The sequence below is a fragment of the Bactrocera oleae genome, chromosome 4 (assembly GCF_042242935.1).
Source record: "Bactrocera oleae isolate idBacOlea1 chromosome 4, idBacOlea1, whole genome shotgun sequence".
Lineage (NCBI taxonomy): Eukaryota > Metazoa > Arthropoda > Insecta > Diptera > Tephritidae > Bactrocera > Bactrocera oleae.
The window spans coordinates 37,840,592-37,862,023 of record NC_091538.1 but is presented as its reverse complement, the minus strand read 5'-3'; the positions used below and the strand labels follow the sequence as shown (position 1 = coordinate 37,862,023).

Below are 21,432 nucleotides of genomic sequence, written 5' to 3'. Positions count from 1 at the left end.
CACATTGCCGATAGAATTAATTAAAACGATATGTGTTGAATTGGTTGACATTTTTTTAAATTTCAAATGTAAAATTTTGACAACTGCGATTCAAAACAAACCCTCTTGCAACGGTTAAATGTTTTTTCTTGTTTGTTTTTTAATAATTAACTAATAATTTTACGTATAATTTTTTTCTGAATCTACCACGTCGCATTGTAAATTTTTTAGTGTGAATTGTAAATTTTTCAGCAAAAGTATCTCCACGTCTACCATGGTTAAAATCGTTCGCTTTATTCGAATATTTCAAGTTCATACAGTATTATTCTACCAAAAAAGTCTGTACTTGAAGGAAATAAAAACTTAATTTTTACGGCTTCTTTGCTCTCTATAGGATGATTTAATATAAATGATTGGGTGGAATTTATATCTTCTGGATAAAATGCCTCCTCCAAAATTTGTTTACCGTCTTCCGTTTCCGCGTGGATTGACAGGGTTTTCGCAGCGAAACCTCCCTGAAACTGGAATGAAAACTTACTGACCGCCTGTGGCTCTTCAAAACGTATTATTACCCATTGGGGAGTGCCCTAAAATTAAAATAAAATAATTAATATGCAAATTACTGGTTAAATGCTTTTATACAGTTATGGAAAAAACGATAAAAAAGGAATGAATTGATATAATATATTTCATCTTAGTCTTCATTGCAAATGTGAAAGAAACCTTACACAACTTACAAAGATTAAACTATTTGACCTCATTAGAATTTCTTTGGACATAAAAATAGGTTCAAAACCAAATCAGTTTTTAAAACCAAAAAATTATGCACTATTAATTATATTGTATTTGAGAGAATATCTTTTATTGGCAATTATGTCCATGCAGCGTTTGGGCATAGACTCTCTTAATCCTAGCATCTCTTTTGCAGGATCAAGTACCAGGCTTTACTTTCTTCTAAAATCTAGATATTGCGCAGGCTAATCCCTAACCTCAACTCCATTATACGAAACATTTTGGCACTTTTGACATTGTGCGCACCTGACGAATCTTCGTGAGATTTTCCGTCAATATTACCACCTTTTGCGATGATCTTCCAAAAAAAAATTACGGTAAGAGAAAACAATTGCATATTTAGCTGAGCTCCTATTGCTGCAGATCCCTTAAAACACCTTCATTTTTGGAATATGATTTTGTTGGCAATAAGGCTTTAAAAACGAAGTTTACAGCAATCTTATGAATAAAATAGATTAAATCGATCATTTTTACTAATTCACGTAAGAAAAAAAAGTTGTTGTAAGTATATATTTTAAAACTTCGAGAACCGACGAAGACCTTATGAGTGGTATGCCAGATATTTTTTTGGGAAAACTTTAGTATACCGTCACAGGCTTTCGGGGGTAAACTGGGTATGGGCGGATAGAGGAGATCTTCAAAATCAAGAATATATATGGATATAGCCGCGGTAAACTTAGTTTTCGAGATATTTACGTTTAAAGTTGAAAATTTCAACTATTTAAAGTACGCATCTTTTCGATTTCAAATGAATTATACGCTTATATTTTTCACTTTTATATCCACTATCACTTCACTAATTCGTTTGTACACATTTATTTTACATTATATAGTGCAAAAATAGTGTAATTCAATATTTAAATTATTGTTAAATTCTATTAATTCTGACAATAACAAAAGGGTTGCAAAATGTCTAATAACCAGTGTTACTTTATCAACATCTTTTGTAAATGAACTGAAAGAAATAAAAACAGATAATACCCCAAATACAGGAATCCAAAACCTAGAAAAATAAACTATTACAGAGCATTGATGTTAAGAATTATGTTATATGCTCTATGACAATGTTACTTTTTCACAGAACTTCTTTTTGCGTTGGCGGCCTTCGGCCGCGCTTCAAAAAATACCCCTGGGTGATCAAACGTAGGGGTGTACCAAGGTCTTTTCGCGTAGAACTCCTTTTTGCGGTGGCGGCCTTCTGCCGCGTTTCAAAAAAAAAAAATAACCCTGGTCAGTCCAACACCGGGGTTTATGAAGTGAAGGAAACTATTGGGTGTATGCATTAATTCGTGCGGTTTTCTAAGAGAGAGCTCTACTAGTATTATTTTGCGTCGTTTTCAGTAGATGTCATTTGTTTTAGCGTGAACAATAATTTATTTTATTCATTTGAAAATGTCGAAATTTGCACCAAATAAAGTGTTTTTGCGGGAAGTTCTTCTTCATTACTTTAACATGAAGAAAAGTGCTACCGAAACCCATCGTATTTTACTGGACGTTTATGGTGACCATGCTTCAGCCGAACGAACGTGCCAAAAGTGGTTTGCACGATTTAAAAGTGACAATTTCGACTTAGACGACGGAGAACGACCCGGACAGCCAAAAAAATTTCAAGACGAAGAATTACAGACATTGCTCGACGCAGATGCATGCCAGACGCAAGAAGAACTTGCAAAAGTATTAGAAGTTGATCAAGCAACCGTTTCCAGACGATTAAAATCATTAGGGTTTATCCAGAAGCTTGGAAATTGGGTGCCTTATGCATTAAAGCCAAGAGACGTCGATTCTGCATGTCGGAAATGTTGCTTCAACTCCACCAAAATAAGGTATTTTTGCATCGGATTGTCACTGGCGATAAAAAATTGATTCATTATGATAACCCAAAGCGCAAGAGAACGTATGTGAAGCCCGGCCAACCATCGACATCCACGGCAAAGCCGAATATCCATGGTGCCAAGGTTATGCTATGTACGATCAATGGGGACCTCTACCGAAAACAATTGATTCGTTTGAAAAAGGCCATCGCGGAAAAACGACTAGAATATGCGACCAGACACGAATCAATAATTTTTCATCACAACAACGCACGGCCACATGTTGCAAGGCCAGTTAAAAAATATTTGGAAAACTGTGGGTGGAAAGTTCTACCTCACCCGCCTTATAGCCCAGACATAGCACTTTCCGATTACCACTTGTTCAGAGTAATGCAGAATGCCCTCACCGGAGTACGATTCACTTCAGAACAAGGTATCAGAAATTGGCTCGATTCTTTCTTGACCCCCAAGCCGAAGAAGTTCTTTTGGGATGGGATAAACAAACTGCCAGAAAGATGGGCAAACGTCGTAGCTTTCGATGGGCAATATTTTGAACATTAAATGTATAACAATTTTTTCACAATAAAGTCTTAATTTGCAAAAAAAAAGATTTAATAGTGCCCATCAACAAATATGGTTCCTGTATTTAGGGTATAATTTTTCCTTTTATTTTTTTTTCTTTGTTTGCAAAATACATTAGTATGACAACACTAGTTATTTGACATTTACAACCCTTTTGTTACTGTCAAAATTAATAAAATTTAAGCATGATTTAAATATTGAAATAAAGTTTTTTTTTGCCACATAAAATATAAAACAAATTTCTAAAAACGAGTTAGTGAAGTGTTAGTGGATACAAAAGTGAAAAATATAAGGGTATAATTCATACTATATCGAAAAAATGCGGACTTTAAATAGTTGAAATTTTCAACTTTAAACGTAAATATCTCGAAAAGTATAAGTTTCCCACTATATTATATATATTCTTGATCTGGAAGATCTCTTCTATCCGCCAATACCCATTTTATCCCCGAAAGCTTGGGACGGTATACGGCGTTGGCGGAACTTCTTTTTGCGTTGGCGGCTTTCGGCCGCGCTTCAAAAAAAATAGCCCTGGTCGGTCTAACACCGGGGTGTATCAAAGTTTTTTTGCGCAGAACTCCTTTTTGCGTTGGCGGCCTTCGGTCGCGCTTTAAAAAAATAACCCTGGTCGATCCAACACCGGGGTGTACCAAAGTTTTTACGCGCAGAAATCCTTTTTGCGTTGTTTCCTGTATCTAGGATACAATGTCTCTGTTTATTTTATTTTTCTTCGTTCACAAAATATATTAGTATGGCAACACTGATGTTTTGACATTCACAACCATATTGTTATTGTCAAAATTAATAAAATTGAAGAATGATTTAATTATTGAAATAAAGCTATTTTTGCAGCATCTAATATAAAAAAAATTTCTAAAAACGAATTAGTCAAGTGTTAGTGGATATAAAAGTGAAAAATATAAGTGTATAATTCATTTTAAATCGCAAAAATACGTACTTTAAATAGTTGAAATTTTCAACTTTAAACCTAAATATCTCGAAAACTATAAGTTTCCCGCGGCTATATCTATATATATTCTTGATCTGGGGGATCTCCTCTATCATAGAGCCCATAGCCCATACCCATTTTATACCCGAAAGCGTGGGACGTTATTCTAAAGCCGACCCGAAATTAAAGGTATAGTTTTTTCAATTACACGTATTTTGTATACAATGTATTTTTGACCGTTCAGGTGGTTCAAATAAGCAGGAAAATTAATTAAACGGTAATCAATTAAGCGTGAGATACTGTATATATATATATATAAATATATTCCTAATCTGGAGCACCTCCTTAGCCCATAAACATTTGCACTGAAAACAACAAATAACCTTTTTGTAAAGTTCAAAACAGGTTATCTTAAAGGAAAATAAAAATTGCAAATATCTCGAAAACAATAAGTTTCCGGCGTTAAAATTATGACCATACCCCTTTTAACCCTGAAATCGTCGAATGGCATACTAAAGCCGACCCTAAAGTACTATATAAATACTTAACGACACTTCCATACTTCGGATAACTAGAAATGATTATGAAAGATATACAAACTGAATGTAAACACTTGCTTCGCTTGAATTCCACGAGGTTTCCGCCACCGAGTCAAACATGTGTTGCTTCCCGTATTGCTTTACATCCTTTCCTTGCACAGAACTAACACTTAAATTGAAACATGAATTAATATTGATCACACATTTCTTAAAAGGAAAATACCTGCATTTGAATGGCAACTTTTTTAATAAGTTCATTGCTATTGTAAACATATTTTGGAAAGCACCCCGGCTGGTAAGAGATGTTATCTTGATAACTTTACGCGGCATCTCCACAGGCAATAGCTTTTGGCAATCACCTGTCCAGTTGATCGCTATTAAAATTGACAATTTTTTTGTGTGGGCATTTGTTATCACGCAATAATCATTTCCCAAATGGCGTCGGTTAGATATATTCGAGCTAATACAGGGTATGTTTGAGCTGTTCAACTGGTAAGAAATATTATGAGGATGACAACTATATGTGAGAGAACAGATATAATAGTAAGCTGATTTACCAATTCAATTAGTAAATATGTAGATAAACAGATGTTTATATATACTAACAATTATTATTAAAATATTATCTACACATATACATATATATGTATTTAAGTATTTAATTACTACTTTTCATGTGTTGTTAAAATATATGATTTGAATATTACATTGCTAAATTTCAAATTCCGCGTCAAAACATTAGGCACTGACATTTCATATTTGTTTGGACAGAACAGAACTGTCAAAGCACCATAACAACAGTTTAGGATACCCGTTTTCTCAATACCCGGTTAATATTGTGGCGAACACAAGTACCAGAACATATCAGAATTAACGATAAACTGCTAGAAGCAACTAGACAGCGAATTCGTAGTTGCCAGAATGTTCTAGTAGCGAACTTTTGTTAAAAGTTTACTATATAAGGTCTGCCGGATCGTGCAGCAGACACAGTTCTAGTTAGAGTGTTGTCGTGATAAGAGCAATTAAGCTATAAGCAAGAAGTTGTAAGCTCGAATAACGAGCAATAAGTGTTAAGTTGTTGGAATTAGAAATAAAGATAAGTGTGTAGCCATTAAATTGGGACTTTTATTTAACAATCCAGTGATCGAACTCAAGAGTGAGTTACAGGTAGACGATTTATCGAGAAATCCGTTACAATTGGTGTCAGAAGTGGGATTGTCAAATAAATTCCAAAGGAGATAATTATTTAAAAATGGCCAAGTTTAACGATCTGAAGATTCCACAACTGAAAAAGGAGCTGGAACAACGTGGTTTGGCGACAAATGGATTAAAAACTGAATTACAATCACGGTTGAGAGAGGCCATGGAGGCGGAAAACATTAATGTTGAGGAATATGTCTTTCACATGGAATTAGAAGAAGAGACAACAAAGATAGAAGAAAAGGAAAAGGATCAATGCTTGTCAAAGATTGTGGACATAAACATGGTTTTTGCCGCAATATCGCAAATGTCAACGCAAATGTCGACACAATTTAAAGAGCAGGATGCACGTATAAGCCAACAAATAGCAGAGGTGTCATCACAAATGTTGACACATTTCCGCCAGGCTCCTCGAAGCGTTCCTTTAGCAAAACGAGAAGTTGTAAACCAGACCATACGTGAAATGAGCGAAAGCGGCGTAATCGAACCATCAGAGAGTCCGTGGAGCTCACCTGTAGTACTTGTGAAGAAGAAAGATGGCAACATGAGATTTTGTGTGGACTATAGAAGGTTGAATGATGTAACGAAGAAAGACAGTTATCCACTACCTAGAATCAATGATACACTCGACTCGTTATCAGGCACAAAATGGTTCTCAACACTTAATTTAAAAAGTGGTTATTGGCAAGTGGAGGTAAACGAAGAAGACAAAGAAAAGACGGCTTTCAGCGTTGGAGATGGTCTAAGGCAATTTACCGTAATGCCCTTTGGATTATGTAACGCTCCTGCTGCTTTTGAGAGACTTATGGACCAGGTATTAAAAGGATTACACTGGAAGACCTGTTTGGTATACCTCGACGATATCATCGTGTTGGGTAAAAGCTTCGATGAACACCTTGAGAACTTGGAAGAGGTTTTCCAACGGATAGCTAGCGCTGGTCTGAAGCTGAGTCCAAAGAAGTGTTCCCTTTTCAAAAAGGAAGTAAACTACTTAGGACACAAAGTCACAACGGAGGGCATTTCCACAGCTAATGAAAAGATCGAGGCAGTAAGAGATTGGCCCACTCCTAAAAATTTACATGAATTGCGGAGTTTCCTTGGACTATGTACTTATTATAGACGATTCGTTCCAAATTTTGCCAGCGTAGCTAGTAGCCTCCATGAATTCACGAAAAAGAACAGAGTTTTTGAATGGAATAAAGAACAGGAAATTGCTTTCCAAACTCTGAAGGAGCGGTTAAGTACTGCGCCAATGTTGGCATACCCGGTCCCAGGATCAACGTTTATTTTGGATACGGATGCTAGTGGATTTGCAGTAGGAGGCGTTCTATCGCAAGTCATTGATGGACATGAGAAAGTGGTTGCGTATTACAGCCAGACCATAAGTAAGCCAGAGAGAAATTATTGTGTTACGCGGAGGGAATTACTGGCGTTGGTGAAGTGCATCAAACATTTTCATAAGTACCTTTATGGCCAGCGATTTCGGGTGAGAACAGATCATGCAGCATTAAAATGGCTTCTGCAATTCAGGAACCCAGAAGGACAGTTGGCACGTTGGATTGAAAGACTCCAAAGTTACGACTTCTCTATAGAACATCGCAAAGGTAGTAATCATGGAAATGCTGATGCCATGTCCTGCCCTCCCTGTAATCTGGAATGCAGGCATTGCTCAAAAGCTGAGGCCAAAGAAGACATTATAGATGTTCGATTAATGACTATAACATCAGACTGGGATCCGGAGTAGCTACGGAAATGTCAACAAGAGGATGCAGATTTGAAAAGCGTAATACACGGATTGGAGATGAATAAACGTCCAACAAGAGAAGAAATAGCTGCAGAAAGCCCAGTCGCAAAGGCTTATTGGGCACAATGGAATAGTTTGAAGTTAGTGTCTGGCTGCTTGCATCGCGTATGGGAAAGCGAAGATGGGCAAAGTTCACGAACTCTGATGATTATTCCAAAAGTAAGAATTTCTGAAGTTCTCAAGGAACTGCACAATGGTCCAAGTGGAGGACACATGGGTATCACTAAAACCCTGAAGAAATTAAAACAAAGATTTTATTAGGTTGGTTGTCGTCAATCAGTTACGGAGTGGATAGCCAATTGTATCGAGTGCATTGCTGCTAAAGGGCCGCGGTCCAGGAGTCATGGTCAGATGAAGCAGTACAATTCAGGTGCGCCGTTTGAGCGAGTAGCCATGGATGTAGCTGGTCCATTTCCTATCAGTAAATTAGGAAACAGATATGTTTTGGTAGTCATGGACTATTTCAGCAAACGGCCAGAGGTATACGCAATTCCTAACCAGGAGGCGGGAACAGTAGCGGATGTATTCATCAACAATTGGGTAGCGAGATATGGTGTTCCAATAGAATTACATTCTGACAAAGGGAGAAATTTTGAACCAGCTCTAATACAGGAGATATGCCAGAAGCTGGGTATCCGGAAAACCCGTACAACTGCACTACATCCGCAGTCCGATGGCATGGTAGAACGATTCAATCGAACTTTGGAAGAACATTTGAGGAAAGTTGTGGACAAGTATCAGAAAGATTGGGATACCCATATATCCTTGTTCCTGATGGCTTATCGGTCTGCTGTACATGAAACAACGGGCCAGACTCAAGGCAAGGTCTGGCAACTACAAATTCTCTAACTAGTCGCTTCAAAGTGTGACTTTAGTAGAGAATATAAGTAGGCAACCCGTACCATGTGTAATTTTAGTAGTAGAATTTTTGAGGCAACCCGTACCAAGTGGGACATTTTTGCGTGTGAATTAGTGAAAATCTTAGGATTGGCTACTGGTAGATTTATACAATGCTCAAGAGTAAGTTATAAGTAGACGATTTATCGAGAAACCCGTTACAATATGCTTATTATGTGCTTTCATTAGAAGCCAATTTCGACTAGTAGTTTTGACAACACAAATGGTTAGTCACGTTTTTGTGTGCTCATCGATTTTTGACTTTTAGAAGAGATAGATCAAAGGATATGTATTAAATTTTACGAGTACAAGTGGTACAAGCGCTTTACAGAAGACCGAGAAGTTTTTAATGATGTATCATGCCATTCAATTTTTCGATTGTTTTGGACATGAAACCCGTGGCAGCGAAGTTTCTTCCGAAATTGCTAAATGCACCAGCTTACACATCAATGTTTATTCGAGATTTTTTGGCCAAAAACAAAACCGTAAATTGCCGCAACCAACGTATTCACCAGATTTGGCTCCCTGCGACTTTTGCCTATTCCCAAAACTGAAGAAATTAATGAAAGGAAAGCGTTTTGCCACAACTGATGAGACCAAGTCAGAATCGAAGAAAGAGCTGATGGCCATACCGAAAAGCGCATTTCAAAAGTGCTTCGAGGATTGGAATAAGCGTTGGTCTAATATTGAAAATCTTTTGAGATTAATATATATACGTACATATATTTGCGCCTCATATAGGATAGATAGCTCCTTAAACTAATTTTGATGATGGTATAAAAATACCCAACATTTATTACGATTCAAAATTATTATTGGTTGGCCATTGAATATATGGAAAAAATATTTCAATAAATTTCTTACGATGTTATTGTGTATTGCAACAACAGACTTTTGACACAGTTCTAGTAATAGTGCTGCCATGTAAAGTGCAATTGAGATATAAGTAAGAAGTTGTAAGTTCGGGATGCCCAACTAATTCCAGTGTGCACCTCGAAATTAGCATTTTTTTATAACATTTTGCATTGTCAGATCAGACAAAATACTTGTTTTTGGGTATTTAAATTACAACACCCAGCATATACTACGATTAAAAATTATTCTACATTGGAGGTTTAATATATAGAGAAACTATTTATATATTTTTATTTTATGGTATATTAAAACAACTGAGTTTTGAACTTTCAATACTTAATAAAGTGATTTTAAATTGTTAGCAACAACAAATCCTCTGCATTTAACATAGATAAAGATATGCCCAACTCTCATGTGGCAGTGAGAGCGGAAATCACCTCCTGAACTTTGACAGTTGGATTGAGTTTAGGAGGTTTTGAAGTTTCGCAATTGGAAAAAGAAGAACGGCCAAATGGAAATTCTACCGAAAAATATATGTGAATGGAGGATTTTTTTCGGCCGTTCAAGATTACTAAAAAAATTTTTAAACAAAGAAAATTAAAGAAAATGCGAAATTTAAACGTATTGTATTTAATGAAATATTTTGTAATGTGATGCATCATAGTATTATTTTCAATTGGAAATTATTATAAACATTTAATAATTGAGAGCCAACAAGCTTAAATCACTTGGCTAAGTATTGAAAGTTCAAAACTCAGTTGTTTTAGCATACCATGAAATAAAATAAAAATATATAAATAGTTTCTCCATATATTAAACGTCCAATGTAGAAAATTTTTTTAACGTAGTATATGTTGGGTGTTTTAATTTAAATATCCAAAAACAAGTATATTGTCTGATCTGACTACACTACAATCCAAAATGTTATAAAAAAATGCTAATTTCGAGGCGTACAATGGAATAAGTTGGGCATCCGAACTTGCAACTTCTTAATTATATCTCATTTGCTCTTTACATGGCAGCACTATTACTAGAACTGTGTCTGCTGCACAGTCTGGCAGCCCTTATACCATATAGTAGATCGTTAACAAAACTCCGCCACTAAAACATTCTGTCAACCACGACTTTCGCTGTCTGGTTGATTCTGGCAATTTATCCGTGTTCACAATATTGTAACGGATTTCTCGATAAATCGTCTACCTGTTACTCACTCTTGAGTTCGATCACTGGATTGTTAAATAAAAGTCCCAATTTAATGGCTATACACTTATCTTTATTTCTATTTCCAACAACTTAACACTTATTGCTCGATATTTGAGTTTAAAACTTATTGCTTATAGCTTAATTGCTCTTATCACGACAACACTCTAACTACAACTGTGTCTGCTGCACAGTCCGGCAGCCCTTATATAGTAAATGTTTAACAAAAGTTCGCTACTAGAACATTCTGGCAACTACGAATTCGCTGCTTGGCAGTTTATCGTCGATTCTGATTTGTTCTGGTATTCGTGTTCGCCACACTGCCCTCTACCTAAGTCTGATCTTCCCGATTAGACATATTTGCGGTACCAAACGCTGCAAGCCGTTCCAGATGAACCAGCTTCATTTAATTCCTTGGTCTTCCATTGGTCTATATGCGATACACTACATCATTGAGTCGCTTAATAACCTGGTATGGTCCTTTCCAATTACACTGTAATTTGGGAGACAGCCCTTTCTTTCGTTGTGGGTTATATAACAATACCCAATGGCCTTCAACAAAACCCTCAGAGTATATTGCCTTGTCGTATTTTGCTTTCATCTTATCGCTCATAATTTTGGTGCGCTGTCTCACCATAGCATGTATATCCCTCATCTCGTCTTCTAGGATGCTATTGAATTCCTTAGTATTCCTTCCTTCGTTGGCGTTAATTCCAAATTTTAAATCAATCGGTAGTCGAAGATCATAACCAAAAATTACCCTTGCTCGAGTCTGGCCCTTTGTTTCATGTACAGCAGACCGATAAGCCATCAGGAACAAGGATATACGGGTATCCCAATCTTTCTGATACTTGTCCACAACTTTCCTCAAATGTTCTTCCAAAGTTCGATTGAATCGTTCTACCATGCCATCGACCTGCGGATGTAGTGCAGTTGTACGGGTTTTCCGGATACCCAGCTTCTGGCATATCTCCTGTATTAGAGCTGGTTCAAAATTTCTCCCTTTGTCAGAATGTAATTCTATTGGAACACCATATCTCGATACCCAATTGTTGATGAATACATCCGCTACTGTTCCTGCCTCTTGGTTAGGAATTGCGTATACCTCTGGCCATTTGCTGAAATAGTCCATGACTACCAAAACTTATCTGTTTCCTAATTTACTGATAGGAAATGGACCAGCTACATCCATGGCTATTCGCTCAAATGGCGCACCTGAATTGTACTGCTTCATCTGACCATGACTCCTGGACCGCGGCCCTTTAGCAGCAATGCACTCGCCACAATTGGCGATCCACTCCGTAACTGATTGACGACAACCAACCCAATAAAATCTTTGTTTTAATTTCACCAAGTTTTTATTGATACCCATGTGTCCTCCACTTGAACCGTTGTGCAGCTCGTTGAGAACTTCAGGAATTTTTACTTTTCGAACAATCATCAGAGCTGGTGAACTTTACCCATCTTCGCTTTCCCATACGCGATGCAGGCAGCCAGACACTAATTTTAAACTATTCTATTGTGCCCAATAAGCCTTAGCGACTGGGCTTTCTGCAGCTATTTCTTCTCCCGTTGGACGTTTATTCATCTCCAATCCATGTATTACACTTTTCAAATCTGGATCCTCTTGCTGACATTTCCGTAGCTTCTCCGGATCCCAGTCTGGTATTATAGTCATTAATCGGACATCTATAATGTCTTCTTTGGCCTCAGCTTTGCGTTTACGTCCAACTTGATTATTTGGCTGGTTACAGTTGCGTGCAATATGGCCACTTTTTCCGCAGTTGAAGCATTTAAGCACACCATCATTTTTCTTATGCGCTTCCGTAGATTTTTCCAGTGCTTTCTGCATGTTGTCCATTTTTTCAAGTAATTGGTTCACCCAAGTGTGTTCCTCTATTTCTACTTTGTGAGCTTTAAATGTTTGATTACAAAGCAGAGATGCAGTTTCCTGTGTCAGAGCATACGAAACGGTTTCTGCAAACGTTAATTTTGGACATGCTAATGCAGCGAATCGTGTAGTGTTATCTCGTATTCCATTGACGAAAGTCTGAATTTTCGTGTCCTCGATGTATTCCATGGATTTATGTGCATAAGCTAAGTGAGCTAACCTCTCAATCTCTGTAGAAAACTCCTGCAAAGACTCATCGGCTTTCTGGCGGCGATTTCGCAACTCGATTTGAATGATCTGCTTCCTGTGCTCACTACCATACCCTCTTTCTAATGCACCCATCAACGTTTCATAACTACTCGTCTCGCAGTTTGGAATGGTCTGTAATATCTCCGCTGCAGAGCCTTTTAATGCAACGAACAATGCAGCTACTTTATCTTCAGCGTTCCAATTATTTGAAGATGCCGTCTTTTCGAATTGAAGCTTAAAAACGTGGAACGGAACAGTGCCATTAAAGGATGGAGGTTTTTCCTTGGCAGAAGCTGTGAACACAATTGGCTAATTTAATTGTAGCTCGCGGAGACGATCTTTTAATTCATCCATTTCAGTTTAAATTTCATCCCGTCACCTTTGCTGATATATGTGCATCTTGCGCTGCAAACTGCTCTTCCAACTGTGAGGACACCCGTGCTGATATACGGGCATCTTGCGCTGCGAACTGCTCTTCCAACCGCGTTTGTAACGAGGACGATTGGGATTGTTGTGTCAACATTTGTGATGACACCTCTGCTATTTGTTGGCTTATACGTGCATCCTGCTCTTTAAATTGTGTCGACATTTGCGATATTGCAACAAAAACCATGTTTATGTCCACAATCTTTGACAAGCATTGATCCTTTTCCTTTTCTTCTATCTTTGTTGTCTCTTCTTCTAATTCCATGTGAAAGACATATTCCTCAACATTAATGTTTTCCGCCTCCATGGCCTCTCTCAACCGTGATTGTAATTCAGTTTTTAATCCATTTGTCGCCAAACCACGTTGGTCCAGCTCCTTTTTCAGTTGTTGAATCTTCAGATCGTTAAACTTGGCCATTTTTAAATAATTATCTCCTAGGGAATTTATTTGACAATCCCACTTCTGACACCAATTGTAACGGATTTCTCGATAAATCGTCTACCTGTAACTCACTCTTGAATTCGATCACTGGATTGTTAAATAAAAGTCCCAATTTAATGGTTATACACTTATCTTTATTTCTATTTCCAACAACTTAACACCTATTGCTCGATATTCGAGTTTACAACTTATTGCTTATAGCTTAACTACTCTTTACACGACACTGTAATTAGAACTGTGTCTGCTGCACAATCCGACAGCCCTTATATAGTAAATTCTTAACAAAAGTTCGCTACTAGAACATTCTGGCAACTACGAATTCGCTGTATAGTTGCTTCTGACAGTTTATCGTCGATTCTGCTTTGTTCTGGTATTCGTGTTCGCCACTATATGTTGAACGTGTAGCAGTCGCGAAATACTGAACGTAGACTGCCGATAAATTATCGATAAACGATAAGTTTAGCAAGTTTTGAAAACAACTTCTCAACTAAATAGCATAATTCTTATATCGTATATTTATAGTATATGCATCGTAAAGGGGGAGTAGAGAAAGAATCAGCTGATGGATTTAATCAATGCTACAGCTGAGAGGGGTCCATGGAGAAACATCAAGTCCGCCTAGGGGTTGAGTTTCTATTGAAAGCCAAGATGGCCGACTTTTAACCCGAAAATGGTTGCATTTTGCTTTTTTCTCTTAATTTATGAAAAAGTTGTCTAAAAAATATTGATTATATGTAAAACTTTAATATGTTTTCAAAATAAAATAAGTTTATTTAAATATATGTTTTTAAAAAAGCGACTATTATTGGCAAATTTCAGAATAATTACGATATATATTAATGCCTTTTTTTTACTGTGGTAACTTAATAAATATTCACCACAGAAAAATGTAAGGTGCAATTAAGCAACCATGTCAAATAACGGCATGCGGAAAATGCTTATTCAACGAAACTGAGGGCAATGTTTATAAATTTGCAATACAATCTTCGTAAAATAATGAATATTTCATATTGCTCCTGATAAAACTGCTCAAAAAAGAATTTTTATCAATAAGCAGGTGTGTATTAATGCGTTTGACTAAAAGTTGTTAATAAATTCAAATGCCAGTATTGCTATTGAGCATTGCATAACAGTGTTGCACAAGCTAATTTTATAATACTTTTTAAAAAATAAATATATCTACCGTATTTTATACCCTTATAAAATGTTTTATACTATAAAGATATTGCAACTTCAACAAATTATTTATTTTAGGAGTCTATATCTTTGAAAACTAAATTTAGAACTATAGAACAATATGGTAATTGATTTATGTAAAGAGTTATATGTAATATATTGTACATATTATAATGGCTACAGGCTGAAATACAGAGACAGCTACCTGATATGCCTACCGTATTTTATACTATAAAGATATTGCAACTTCAAAAAATAATTTATTTTAGAAGTCTATATATTTAAAAACTAAACTTAGAACTATATAATAATTTGGTAATTTTGTGTGTCAAAAGTTGTAATAAACTATTGTACATATATCCACCATTAATTGCTGATATATAAAACGTAAAAAATTTATTTAATTTGTGATTAAATAAATATATACTTAAATTAGAGCACTAGTAAAATTTCTTGATATTATTACAATGATAAATTTTGCTTTATTGTTTAAATGAATTATTATCACTTGTATGGCTATGATAAGTTTTGCTTTTTTGATTATATAAATTATTATTACTTATAGTATCAAATTTAGTTACAATAGTTATTTCTTCCCGTCCACTCATAGTTAAATTAAATTTTCAGTTTGCCCATTATTAAGTTATTTAAAATGATTAAAAATATGCCGCATATTTACCTATATGGTATGATATTATATATTGTTAGCATTAAACATCAATTAATAACCAAAATTTAAAATATTTATAAATAATTATTTAGGCGTTTTCTGCTATGCGCAACCCGTTTTAGCCCCTCGCTACCCTAACTCACCATGGCCACCATGTTGGTTTTATTGTGAACGTACACCTCAGAGGTGGCGAAACTATTGTGAATGAGTCTTTCGCTACTCCCAATTACCATGGTATATGTTCAATGTTAAGTTGCGTGAATTTGTGGAAAAAACGTTGTATATAAGAATTTCTCCGTACTGCCCGGTAGACGTACAATTGAAATGATAAAGGCTATTTTAGTTTTTAACAACCACGGAAAGCCTAGACTTTCGAAATTCTATCAATATTTTGTAAGTTACTATAAATATTTGGCAACGTTTTTATTTATTATTCTGAATAATATTAGAATGAAGATATGCAACAGCAAATAATAAAGGAGACTTTCCAGCTGGTTTCTAAACGAGAAGATAATGTTTGCAACTTTTTAGAAGGGGGAAGGTGAGTAAACCTAATTTAAATTGTAAAATATTGTTTTTAATATCTTTTTAAGCCTTATTGGTGGGTCAGATTACAAATTAATATATCGTCACTATGCAACGCTTTATTTTGTCTTTTGTGTGGATTCATCTGAAAGCGAATTGGGAATTTTAGACCTTATCCAAGTTTTTGTGGAAACTTTAGACAAATGTTTTGAAAATGTTTGTGAGTTAGATTTGATATTTCATGCTGATGCGGTACATCACATTCTCGCTGAGCTAGTAATGGGAGGAATGGTTCTGCAGACAAATATGACTGATATATTAGCACGAATCGAAGAACAAAATAAACTAGTGAAGCAAGAAGTAAGCTGTTTATACATGTTTTGGGTAAATTTTAAAATAGCATCCCCCGACTTCGGGCTTAAATGTGTATGTACGGATATAAGGGGTTCTCCAAATTAAGAAAGTACATATATACTTTTAGTTGCCACTGACTAATGGTTTTTGATATATTTACATTTAAAGTTCCAAAATCCTATTTAAAGTGCGTCTTTTTCTGATTTATGTTGAATTTTGCCCTTATATTTTTAATTATTATTACACTACTGATTTATTTCTTCCCATTTATTTTATATTGAATGGTCCAAAAATAATTTTAATTCAATATTTAACTTTTGTTCAAATTCAATTATTCACACAATAACAAAATTGTTGCATGCAATACAAAATTCATAACGGGTGGGCTTTAGTTTAGCATCCTACGATTTCAGGGTTAAGAGGCGTATGGTTGGATAGAGGAGATTCTCCAGATCACGAATATATATAATTATTGCCGCCGGAAACTTATAGTTTTCGAGATATTTGCATTTTAAGTTGAAAATTTCACAAAATTCATTTTACAATTTCTTGATTTATGGTTATATTTTCTTTTATATTATGCACTTATTATACACTAACTTTTCACATCAGTGTTTCTACATATTTATTTTATATTAAATATTTAAGTATTTGCTTTAAATAAGCATTTAATTTTTACACAATTTTAGTAACATGAACAATAACAAATGGGTTCCATGTTGTCAGATAATAAGTGTTGCCATATCTATTATATATATATATATATATATAAATATATATTTTGAAAGCGAATTAAAATGAACAATAAAAGAGGATTATACCCCAAATACATTAACTATTATTTTGTTCATTCCCTTCTATTGATAAATTATGGTATTGGATTGGCCAGGGTTATTTTTTTAAAGCGCGGCCGAAGGCCTCCAGTGCGGAAAGAAGTTTGACGCGATTAAATTATGAACACCCCGGTGTTGGACCGACCAGGGTTATTTTTTTGAAGCGCGGCCGAAGGCCGCCAGTGCTGAAAGAAGTTTGACGCGATTGAATTATGAACACCCCGGTGTTGGACCGACCAGGGTTATTTTTTTGAAGCGCGGCCGAAGGCCGCCAGTGCAGAAAGGAGTTTGACGCGATTGAATTATCAACACCCCGGTGTTGGACCGACCAGGGTTATTTTTTTGAAGCGCGAAGGCCGCCAGTGCAAATAAAAAATCTTTACAAAAAAAACCAATGTTAAAGAGAATATATAACTCTCTATAAACTTCAATTTTTATTAAGGATAATTATAATAACAGTGAAGATTTTGAAAATTTGATATATGAATACATATGGCGTAAAAATAGAGTAAATCAGCATCATGATCCATTTGTGAAATTATCAGATGCAATAAAACATACGCCATAAAACCTTTTTCTTTTATTAAAATGGAAAATTAAGTTCATAAAATTTTGTAGAGGGTGATTGGGTTTTTTATTTATTTTCATTGCTTTCATCCGTTTGGATATGGCAACACTTATTATCTGACAACATGGAACCCATTTGTTATTGTTCATATTATGAAAATTGTGTAAAAATTAAATGCTTATTTAAAGCAAATACTTAAATATTTAATATAAAATAAATATGTAGAAACATTGTAGTGAAGTGTTACTGTGTAATAAGTGCATAATATAAAAGAAAAGATAACCATAAATCGAGAAATTGTAAAATGAAATTTGTGAATATTTCAACTTAAAATGCAAATATCTCGGAAACTTATAGCAATAATTATATATATTCGAGATCTGGAGAATCTCCTCTATCCAACCATACCCCTCTTAACCCTGAAATCGTGGGATGCTAAACTAAAGTTTTCCCTTCATAACATAAATATTTAAATATTTAGAAGTCTTGAAGTGAAAATAAAAGTTAAAAATATAAGTGTAAAATTCATCATAAATGAAAGAAACACGCTCTTTAAATAGTTGAATTTTTAAATTTTAAATACAAATACATAATAAGCGACAATTAAATGTATGTATTTTCTTAATCTGGAAAACCTTCTCTGATACCCATTTTAATGCCGAATTCGGGGGATAGTATTCTAAATCGCAGCCCATATTTTGATATGGACCAATATTAATCAAAATATTTTACTTGTAGGCAGGTATATCTGCTGCCCCCGCACGTGCAGTGAGTGCTGTTAAAAGCATGAACATTCCTCAACAAATAAAGGATATAAAACTTCCCGATTTACCCCAAGCGATTAAAGATTTAAAATTCTGACCGACTCAAACTTCAGCAACCTTAATATTGGACTCATTTACTACCAGCAATGGGCCGACTTCTTCTATTAGTTCAACAACATTCCCTACGTTGTCAACTACAGATATCGATTATTATACATTTTTGCGTCAAAATACGTACGAACTAATTGATGACGAATATGATGTCAACATATCCACTCCATACATTTTTTCCTCAACTAGTTGCAATTCCGATTGCTATCAAAGAGAAGCCGGTATAAGTTTTTTTTCATTGGATACAAAAAATAATCATAATGACGTTAAAATTGAACCTAAAAATGGAATGGAAAATAATATGAAAGATGATGAACAGTTGATCAATATATCTGGCCAAGAAACCCCTAAGCGAAAGAAAAAACAAGTATCGCTTATTTGCAATAATCGCTAAGTAATTATTTTAGCGTGCATTTGAATAAACCACGTTTATTTAAAATATACAAACATGAATTTATAAAATATGGATAAACAACGCGTGGTAACCGCTTGAAATATTAAAATTCTTAATTTTACTCATTCAAAACAATACAATTTACTACAACCCAATTTACTTGTGTTTCAAATTGCTTTATAGAATTCATTAAGGAAGTATTCTGTCTAGAGCTTTTCAGGTAATTTTTGAAGTGTCGTAAAAACAGGCAATATTTTTAATATCCATTTTTCTATTACTTATTTATTAACATGACAAGAATACAAGAAAAATTCAAAAAACAAAAAAACATGTGGCACTCGGGTACTGCCGCGGTAAAACTATTGCATAGCCTTTTTAATCCACTTATGCAATTATAATCTATTTTTATGCAGTATTTTTTTTCTTTGATATTAATTTAAGGTTTTTCTTTGATATTAATTCAAGTTACACTTTTTGGGCGTGGTGACCGATTAGAAAACATTTTTTTCTTTAACTGAATAAATGAGAAGTTAATATTGTTTAAAATGTTTTTATTATCTTACAATACATGTAGGTTATTCAGGAATTTTTATCATTGAAACTATAGGTTTATGGTAACTGAAATAAGAAACATAAGTTTGAGACTTGATATCTTCTAAATATTTGGAAAATACCGTGTCAATGGTGGTCCCATATTTTATTCTGCATTCTTGTGGATCATTATTAATTTTTAAATTTAATTTTTCCGAAAAGTTGTCAACAGCTCTGATTTTTTATCAGCGAAGTTGATGTTGAAATCGCCAGCCATGATAAGTGGAAATTGATCAATTGATAATCCCATCGAAATACAAAATTTCAATTATATTGCTCAATTCAAACGATATACTGTTCCAAAAGGTGGGGTAGCTATTTACCAAAATAATAGTAATGTTACTAATATTATAACTCCGAATACTGAACAATTTATTTTTATTAAATTCCATATTCTTATTTGCTATTAAAAAAATTTCATCTTAAAGATTATTAATTTTGAATCGCCCTGTTCTGTATCTTCAATTAATTTGTTCAGTTTGAGATATGCGAAAATACGCCTAAAAGTATGCAAACATTTTGCGCATACTTTGTGATCGTGTTAGGTTTATTTTCATTACGGAATTTCTTGATTCGGTCGCCGCGCTCAAAGCCCGAAGATTGTATACTCTCGCAACTTGCAAGGATCAAAGCAGGAGAAATTACCATTTTTGACACAAAAACATACTATTATCGAGAGTTTCATGTATTTATTTTATTATATGAATTTCAATATATATCTTACACCTTGACCGATATTTTCGGTAAAAAGTCAACTATATTCACTGGTCCACATATTCAGTACCTAGGGGCTTGAACATTTTTGGTTCGATTTAGACAATTTTTGGACACACGCTTGATTTGCATAGTGGAAAGTGAAAGGATCAGATAGAATTTAAAATGGTGTTGTATGGGAAATAGGCGTGGTTGTAATCCGATTACGCCCGTTTTCGCACTATAATATAGAAATATGAGAAGAATGGAATGTCATACCATTCCAGAGATAAAATTTGATGTCTCTGCCGTGTTTAGAGCTTGATTTATCGCGCTTTTAGTAGTTCTAAGTATCTAAGAGTACCATTATATGGGAAGTGGGCGGGGTTGCCACCCAATTTCACACTGTCGATAGAGGTGCTAAAACTATTGCTTTTAGTGAATTTTGTTATCATAGCTTTAGCGGTTTAGAAGATATGCACATTAAACATATTAGAGTGCAGGATCACGCCCACTTTTTAAACAAATTTTAAACTGCAGATGCTCCTCCCTTATGTGTATACCAAATAACAGTTGTATCTTATTGTGGAGCTTAGTTATGGCAATTTATTTGGTTTTGATTAATGACGTTTTGTCGTGGGTCCGATTAGGCCCATCTGCAATACCAACCGCCTTACTGTACCAAGAAATATGTGTACCAAGTTTCATAAAGATATCTCAATTTTTACTCAATTTACAGCTTGCACAGACGGACGGACGAACAGACAGTTACTCGGATTTCAACTCGTCTCTTCATCCTGATCATTTATATATACAGTGGGAGCACAAATGAGTACATGTTTGTGATTCGTATATTAATTACTGAATAATGATAGAAGTAGCAAAGAAAATTTTCAAAGTTTTTTCCCTTTAGTTGATGTTTAATTCTAAACAAAATAATTAATAATAGAAAAAAAAAATGCAATTCTAAAAAAAAAAACTAAAACAACAAGTTTTCAGAAAATAGCTAATTTTTAGTATTAATCCATAACCCTTTATTACACACAACACTTTGTACACGGTTTGGTATACTTTCCACCAAATTCTGTATAATTTCATTTGGAATGCTATGCCATTACCGCTGTATTCGTTGCCAAA

At 34.8% G+C, this 21,432-nt stretch overlaps 2 protein-coding genes and 1 long non-coding RNA gene across 3 annotated transcripts; 1 reads left to right on the top strand and 2 right to left on the bottom strand.

Moving 5' to 3' along the window:
* Positions 1-249: 249 nt before the first annotated feature.
* LOC106621433 (nuclear receptor 2C2-associated protein) lies at positions 250-5,121 on the bottom strand. The gene is made up of 3 exons (XM_070108925.1): positions 4,876-5,121; positions 4,731-4,821; positions 250-566 (listed from the first exon to the last, which is right to left on the bottom strand). The coding sequence occupies exons 1-3, from the start codon at positions 4,980-4,982 to the stop codon at positions 273-275; spliced, it is 492 nt and encodes a 163-aa protein (XP_069965026.1). The 5' UTR covers positions 4,983-5,121; the 3' UTR covers positions 250-272.
* Positions 5,122-15,669: 10,548 nt separating this feature from the next.
* On the top strand, positions 15,670-19,166 carry or (AP-3 complex subunit sigma-2 or). Its single transcript, XM_036362271.2, has 4 exons — positions 15,670-15,855; positions 15,912-16,003; positions 16,056-16,347; positions 18,481-19,166. Exons 1-4 carry the CDS (start codon positions 15,787-15,789, stop codon positions 18,601-18,603), a joined length of 576 nt encoding a protein of 191 aa, XP_036218164.2. The 5' UTR covers positions 15,670-15,786; the 3' UTR covers positions 18,604-19,166.
* Positions 19,167-19,547: 381 nt separating this feature from the next.
* LOC138857160 (uncharacterized) lies at positions 19,548-20,715 on the bottom strand. The gene is made up of 2 exons (XR_011396176.1): positions 19,686-20,715; positions 19,548-19,629 (listed from the first exon to the last, which is right to left on the bottom strand). It is a non-coding gene; the product is annotated as an uncharacterized lncRNA (long non-coding RNA).
* Positions 20,716-21,432: the final 717 nt, after the last annotated feature.